At 33.4% G+C, this 7,942-nt stretch overlaps 2 protein-coding genes across 2 annotated transcripts; both read left to right on the top strand.

Moving 5' to 3' along the window:
• Positions 3,052 to 4,715, top strand: LOC107613638. Its single transcript, XM_016315733.2, has 5 exons — positions 3,052 to 3,232; positions 3,432 to 3,581; positions 3,980 to 4,053; positions 4,221 to 4,339; positions 4,584 to 4,715. Exons 1-5 carry the CDS (start codon positions 3,226 to 3,228, stop codon positions 4,669 to 4,671), a joined length of 438 nt encoding a protein of 145 aa, XP_016171219.1. The 5' UTR covers positions 3,052 to 3,225; the 3' UTR covers positions 4,672 to 4,715.
• Positions 4,221 to 6,156, top strand: LOC107610399 (cytochrome P450 94C1-like). The gene is made up of 2 exons (XM_021108678.1): positions 4,221 to 4,339; positions 5,011 to 6,156. The coding sequence occupies exon 2, from the start codon at positions 5,020 to 5,022 to the stop codon at positions 6,007 to 6,009; it is 990 nt and encodes a 329-aa protein (XP_020964337.1). The 5' UTR covers positions 4,221 to 4,339; positions 5,011 to 5,019; the 3' UTR covers positions 6,010 to 6,156.

The following is a 7,942-nucleotide window of genomic DNA, read 5'->3' as shown; positions in this document are numbered from 1 at the left end:
CTGTATGTCTTATATATGATATTTGTCTTAACTATCAAACCTAACTTCTGTATATATATTGTTGTGCTGTTTTAACATGCTTCAATTACTCTAAATTACAGATGGAGAGAAGGATTAGAAGACTTAAAGAAAAGAGATTAAGATCACTAAACTAGAGTTTATGTGCAGTTGACTAATGTTATGTTTTCCTCCTTTTGAATCACATGAATTCTGGTTTTGAGAAGCTTGCTGGTTTGAGTGTCTGATTTATTTGAATCATTGGATGAGCTCAAAGAAATATGATCCTTTCTTTGCTATTTATTTTTTCTTTGGATATGTGTGTTACTAACTTTTTCATATGATTGTAGTTGTGTTGCAAATATACAAGACTAAACGAAAGAGAATATTTGATTACAGAGCCGCATAGAATCATAAGTTGAGCTAATGTTTAATTGAATATAACATTAATCTAACTAACTTTTTTGTGGAAACTCGTTCATCTACTTAAATATATTTCGTGAATTCAAATTTTGCTATATATTTATATAATATTTTATTAGTCAATAATTTATTAATTTTAATATGTCAGATTAAAAAATATGATAAAAAAAATATTTAATAAAAATGTGCACTCACTTTAGTGCATTGTCAAATTTACGTTTGTTGTTGCCAATTTTTTTAATAAAAAAAATCTGATTTAATAGGGCAAACTCCACCATATACGAATTAAATTATTGTACTACTTTAACCATTTTCACACATATCAACATCACAGCAGAGGACAGTTCCCCACACCGTCGAAGAGGATGACCAAAGGCACTGCATAGGCTACATCGGGAGAACACTGCCTCGGTATTAATTTCACCCATTTCCCATTTTTGTTCTCTAAATTCAATTCGGTGAAGGTTTCTTAGTTCCTAATAGGTCAATTATCGGTACCGTCTTTCCAGATAACCTGAATGACTTGCTGAGGTTTCTGCGGCGCAATGACCCGCAAACTCGTGACGTGTTCAAGCAGGTGCGCAAATGGAACAAGGTTTCCAAGGATTTGATTCCGATCATTGAGCACTACCAGGAGGATCGAAATTTGCTTTTGAATGCAGGTTTAGCTTTGTTTTTACTTATTTGAATTTGAATGAATGATGCTGATTGTTGTGGGTTTGATTGATTTTTGGTTGTTGATGGCCTGGTCTATATATATTTATTTATTTATTTATTTTTTTAAGTTAGAAGTAAGACTCGAATCCAAAATTTTTAGATAAGGATGGAAGATTATACTACTATTTGAACTATAGCTACATTTCTCAAGTTAAACCCTAAAATAGTCCTTAAGATTGGCGTCGTGAACTAAAATCGTCCCTGAGATTTCAATTGCCCTAATTACGTCATTGAGATTGATCACAAAAGTGAATCATATTAGTCTTTAACCCATTTTTCATTAACGACATGATGACATGGCTTGATGACGTGGGCTGTTAGTGACACGTGTCACTCCATGGTTTAACCACGTGTAATGGTACAATTATGTGGTGACCAGTGACACGTGGCATGCTGATGTGGATGGTTGTGCAAACGTGTCACAATGCTATTTGGCCACGTGTTCGTTTGTACCACATGTCACACAGTATTCGTCCACGTGTCGTCTATTATGTCATCATTATAGATACACCATATTAGTCCCTTACTTTGCATTAAGTGACTCATTTTAGTGCTTGAAATTGAATGTCATGCACCAAACTAGTCCCTTCACCAGTTTTTTCTCATTTTTTTTAAATTTAAAATTTTCAATATCTTAGATGCACTAATTTCAATTCTATTTTTTCATACATCGTTTAAATACAAGTGCTTTCATAAAATTTTTTAAGATTTTAGTTTTAAATATATAATTTTTTCTATAATTATTTAACATTGGTATATTTTGTAATATATAAGTATGTTATTATAAAAAAGAATTATATGATTGATTAGACACATTTTTCATTAAAAGATATGTGTTTTTAACAAGAAATCAAGATTTAAAATAAACATTTTTTTGTTCTTATGAAATACATGTTTCCGTTGTATGTAAATGGACTAGACTGAAGGCACTTCATGCACCCTCACTACCATTTCTGACCTTTTCAATCTAGACAAAAGAGGTCGGAGATGGTAGTAAGGGCGCTTGAAATGCCTTCACGTCAACTCCAAAACTGTGGTTAGAAGTATTCACAAGAGAAAAATATTTTATAAAAGCACTGAAAGGGGTCGGAGATGGTAGTGAGAGTGTTTGAAATGCCTTCACATCAACTTCAAGACGGCAGCTAGGGGTATCCGCAAGAGAAAAAATATCTTATAAAAACACTTGTATTTGAATAACATGTGAAAAAATATAATTGAAATTAATGCATTCAAAGATATTGAGAATTTGGAATTTATAGAAAAAAAGGGAAAAAATGATAAAGGAACTAGTTTGGTACACGGCATTCAATTTCAGAGACTAAAATGAGTCATTTAATGCAAAGTGACTAAGTGAGGGACTAATTTGGTGTATCTACAATAATGACATAATGGACGACACGTGGATGAATATTGTTGCGACACGTGGCACAAATAGGTATGTGACCAAATAGCATTGTGACACGTGGCACAATCATCAACATCAGCATGCCACGTGTCACTGGTCACCACGTCATCGTACCATTACACGTGGCCAAACTATGGAGTGACACGTGTCTCTAATATTCCACGTCATCAAGACATATCATCACGTCGTTAATAGAAACGGATTAGGGACTAACATGGTGCACTTTTGTCAATCTCTAAAACGTAATTGGTGCAATTAAAATCTCAAAGACGATTTTAGTATACGATGTCATTCTCAAAGACCATTTTAGAGTTTAACTCACATTTCTCGTCTCAACTATAATTCATACTTTCAGACAACTGAATTTGGGTCGACAAACCCAAGCCTAAGATTTTATTTCTATTTTTATATTTTTCAGTTTTTGGTTCTCTCTGTTTTTTTTTTAATTTTTAAATCCATCAACTAAAATACAAAAATAGCTTCTTATAAGGGCCCACATTACGGCCTTGCAAGGCCCAACCCCAAACGCAGCAGCCATCTCTTGTACACTGGTCATTCATTTCTCTTGCTCCTCCACGCGACGGTAACAGCCACAGCTCCGACGACATTGCACCACTCATCTCCAACGACTCACTAACTCTGAGCTCCGAAGAATTCGCATTTTCCAACACCATACAGCCACCATGGATGGTATTCCAGCTCATCTCACTCACTTCATGATTTCTTCTGTGTTCGAAGTTTCTTTTGATTCAACTCGGTTGAGCTCGGAAGTAGTTCATAGTGTTCTGTTAATTTTCGATTTAGCTTCGTATAAACGTGGGGAAAGTTTCAAATTTTCATGTATTATAGCGAGAGAGTTTCATGATAAACATGTATATGTGTGTTTCAGTTGATTCACAGCCAACTATGGAAGAAACGATTCTGGTGGGCGATGACCTGATGATGGGTCCACCGTCACCTGTTGTGCCACCTGAAATCGCATCCCATGTTCTCCGCGGTGTTGATTTGTGTGATGGAATCCTCAAGAACCTGTTTTTGTGTAAGCTTTCTTCTTTGCATGTTACTTGCTTGATTAAATGTCTATAAGCTTTTTGTGTTTCGCTTCATTTGTTGTAACTTAGACTGGAAGATAAAGCACTTAGGCAATGAATGCAGTGGTAATTAAGAAGAATTATAAAGTATGTGTAACTTAGGACCATCAGCTTGCGATTTTATGGGACTAAAGTGTGGTTAAAATGTGTATCAATATTGCCTCCATTATTAATATCTATTGGGTCTGAAGAAACTGGAGGGGCAATGATCTTAAAATTAAATAAGTTCCAAGCAACTGATAAATCCTCATGGTTTGTGTTGTTTGTCCCCTACGGTTAGTATTAGATGCCTGTTAAAACGTTGTCTTTTCTGGATATTTGATAAGCTTCATTTGAAACTTGTTAGGCTTGCAAATCAATGACATTGAACCATTCTGCCAGGATGAGCTTGCTCTTTATAAACAATGTGCTGAAAGAAGGGTGATACGATTGCCATATATTACAGATATATTTTTCTTTGTTCTTCCATCCTTCTTTTCCATCTTACACCCAACTCATACTGTCATTATTGCGGATGGAGTTCTGGGAAGTGCATTTAATTGTTAATGTATCTTCTTTCTTTTTTCTCGTTGGGTAAAAAAATGCAGGACAAGGAGATTAGGAATCGTCTTCAAGAAAGTGAGCGGAAATTGGGCTCATCAATGCCTTTCGATGAAGCCAAGGAGAGAGTTACCCAGCTTGAGAAAGAAGTTACGTCATTGGATAGGTACATTAAAGAGTAGTCACCAATCTAAGGACCTTGGTTTCATGCATTTGCATAAATTAGACTCTATATAGTTGTATTAAAGCTACAATCATTAGTGTCTATTGGTTGCATTTTAATACTATATATGGATAAAAATTTCTCTGTCATTGAGCATTCAAAATAAATATTGGATGCATGATTTTACGAATACAATGTAGAAATTCTCGATGTATCAGTTTCTTATATTCTTGTATTTCATGCATAGGCGCCTCATTCTTGCTAGTGGAGTTGAAGGCATGGAAGGTTTTCGCCAAAGATGGAGTTTACATGGCCGCTTAACTGATACCAAGTAATGTTTGTCATCCATTATTGTTGTTTTGTCAATTATAGCTTGTTTGCCATTTTTAAGTTATTTGATTAAGATTAACAATTTAATTACAATTGAAAATAATTTAACTAAATTATTTAATAATTTTTAATTATTATTAATTTTATATAAAAATACCTGCATTTAAATTTTTACTTCATATATATTATGTTGGAGGAATAATAGTTACCTTTATTTTTCAATATATTAGATCGAGTTTATAAATTTAGTGATTTTCTTTTTAACCAAGCATGCATGTAATTTTTCAGTTTTAGAAACGGTTAGTGACAGAAGTAATGTTAAAGAGAAAATATGTCTGAAACAGGATAGTGTGATGGATTTACAAGACATATTGCGACGTTTCTCGTTCGACAACATTTGCAAATTCTCCTTCGGCGTGGACCCAGGTTGTCTCCAACCATCCCTACCTGTTTCACCCTTCGCCGCCGCTTTCGACACGGCCTCCAAGCTCTCGGCAGAGCGTGCAATGACATCATCACCAATCACATGGAAGATCAAGCGCCTACTTAACATTGGATCCGAGAAGAAGCTGAAGCAAGCCATCAAAATCACAAACAACTTAGCAGAAGAGTTAATAAACAAGCGCAGGAAAATCGGATTCTCCACAAGAAAGGATCTCCTCTCAAGGTTCATGAGCTCTGTCGAAAACGACAACAAATACCTCAGAGACATAATCGTTAGTTTTCTATTGGCTGGTCGCGACACTGTTGCGGCCGCGTTAACCGGTTTCTTTTTCTTGTTATCCAAAAACCCAAGTGTTGAGGTCTTGATCCGGGAAGAATTGGACCGGATCCTGGACAATCCGGTCCAGGAATGTGCGAGTTTCGAGCAGCTGCAGCGAATGCATTATCTCACTGCTGCGATTTACGAGAGCATGAGACTCTTTCCGCCGGTTCAGTTTGACTCCAAGTTCGCGCAAGAGGATGATGTGTTACCGGATGGTACATTTGTACCCATGGGTACGAGGGTTACATATCATCCGTATGCAATGGGTCGGATGGAGCGGGTTTGGGGGTCCGATTGCCTCAAATTCAAACCCGAAAGATGGTTGCATGACGGTGTGTTTGTGCCGGAGGATCCATTTAAATACCCGGTTTTTCAGGCTGGGGTTAGGATTTGTTTGGGAAAAGAGTTGGCAGTTGTAGAGATGAAATCCTTGGTGGCTACATTGATAAGGCAATTTGATATTCGGGTAGTTGGGTCTGACACGGAGCCCCGGTTTGCACCAGGTCTTACCGCAACCATGCGGGGTGGGTTGTCGGTTCGGGTTTATGAGAGAAGTGGGCGATGGAATGACCCCTGAGAAGCTTGTAGAGTTAAAGTTGATCCATGTTGAGTAATTATTGGTAGTTACATTTGGAGTAGGTGAGATCTAATGTAAGGGGAATCAAAGTATCAAGCTATGTAAATTTTGTCGCAACTAAATAAATTCAAGTAATTTTCTTCTCTACTGGCTGTTGGCTTTTGGGGTAAATATATGGAGCATATTATTTGAAAATGTTAGAGCGCGAATTGATTTAAGGCATTAATTAGTTATTAATATTTAAAAATATAAAATAAAATATGTTATTAAATTAGAGTTAATATTCAAATTAGTTTTTAAAAGGTAAAATATTTTTTAAAATTTATTTTTAAAAATTTTTTTAATTAAATTAGTCTTTTAAAGATTATGAATTAATCATATATATCATTCAGTTATTCTATTAACAATTTTTTTTAAAGATTGATACTGTACAACATTAATTGATAATATATATAATACCTAATATGTCTAATTAGATTTTTTTTTACCAAAGATAGAGATACTCGAATCCGTGACTTCTTAGATGAATATGGAGAGGCTATGTCATTTGAGTTATAACTCATTGGCATGTCTAATTAGATATATTTATGAAAATTTATTAATTTAGTCATTTTCTTTAATTACAAAAATTTTATTTCCAATATGACCTAGTGACTAAATTAAAAAATTTGTTTAAATATATTTAGTTAACGTCCAATTGAATATATATGTTATGTGTCATGTATATATACTATCAGTTAACATTTTATATCATCAATCATTAATAAAAATTGTGAGTAGAGTAACTAAATTATAGATATAATTATTTTGTAATCTTTAGAGGACCAATTTGATTGAAAATTTTTTTAAAAGAATGAATTTAAATGTCTTATTTTTTAGAGACTAATTTGACTATTATCCCTATTAGATTACTAAATTATTTAAAAAAGTAGAAGTTCTTTTAATATTTGAAATTCTTTTCAAAAAATCTATCTAAATATACAATAATTTTTTTCTATTAAAGAAAAGAAAATAATTTTACTAAATCAGACTTACTCTAAATTGGGTAGAGAGAATTTAACTTATATTTTCTCCAAAAATAATAAACAGTAATTATTAATAATTTGTAATTGGGTAGTGCCTAATTATAGAATGAAAAAAGAAAATCTTTTTTGTCTCACTAAAACGGAAAGAATTAAATAATATTTAGTGGATACCATTTTAAGTTTATATACTATTACTTGCCAATGTTATTGAATTTTATAATATTATAAAAACTTAATTTTATTCAATTTTATTTCTGGCATTTGTGTTAATTTTTAAATTTTTGATGACTAAATGTAGAAGAATTCAGGCCAAAATTATGGCTGAAAAAGAGATAACTTTATCTCTACTCATCAATAATTAAGTTCAGTTATTTGCCAATGTACTTTTGTTTGTCTCTTTCTCTGCATTAGAACAGCAGTTCATGAAAGATAGCCTCTTCTAACGGAAGCTTTTGTAATAAGGAGGCTTTTTTTCTGCTTATTATAATAAATGGCAATGGCAATTCTCCAAGAGCTCTTGCAAGAATACATAAACTCATTGTTTGTTGAGGTGATATTCGATCTTGTCATGTAATATATTTACTTTTTTGGCATTTAACGCTTACTTGAATCTTGTTATGATGTAGCAGTTCTTATAATTTCACAAATTAAATTTGAACTGAACAATAATGTTAAAAAACACTTTGCTCATTGGTTGTGTATGTCTTTAACTTTTTTTTTTCCCTTTTGCTATTATATTTGCAGGGGCTAGTGAATGATCAATTTTTGTCTCTTAAAAACACTGAGGAACTAGACTGTGTTGTACAAATAATTGACAAGTACTTTGAATATGTTGACATGATCCTTCCAGAGCTTTCTTGTCAATTGTAATATATATGAACTAATGATTTTATTATCATCACTTCATG

Source organism: Arachis ipaensis, chromosome B08, assembly GCF_000816755.2.
Source record: "Arachis ipaensis cultivar K30076 chromosome B08, Araip1.1, whole genome shotgun sequence".
NCBI classification, from domain to species: domain Eukaryota; kingdom Viridiplantae; phylum Streptophyta; class Magnoliopsida; order Fabales; family Fabaceae; genus Arachis; species Arachis ipaensis.
This window is presented reverse-complemented; position numbering and strand designations above follow the sequence as displayed.

What these genes read in the sequence shown, in the direction of transcription:
- LOC107613638 (XM_016315733.2), top strand. An exon ending in CCTCAAGAACCTGTTTTTGT is followed by an intron (nt 3,582 to 3,979) that starts GTAAGCTTTCTT and finishes GAAACTTGTTAG; the next exon opens with GCTTGCAAATCAATGACATT. An exon ending in AACAATGTGCTGAAAGAAGG is followed by an intron (nt 4,054 to 4,220) that starts GTGATACGATTG and finishes AAAAAAATGCAG; the next exon opens with GACAAGGAGATTAGGAATCG.
- LOC107610399 (XM_021108678.1), top strand. Translation starts at nt 5,020, where the DNA reads ATGGATTTACAAGACATATTGCGACGTTTCTCGTTCGACAACATTTGC.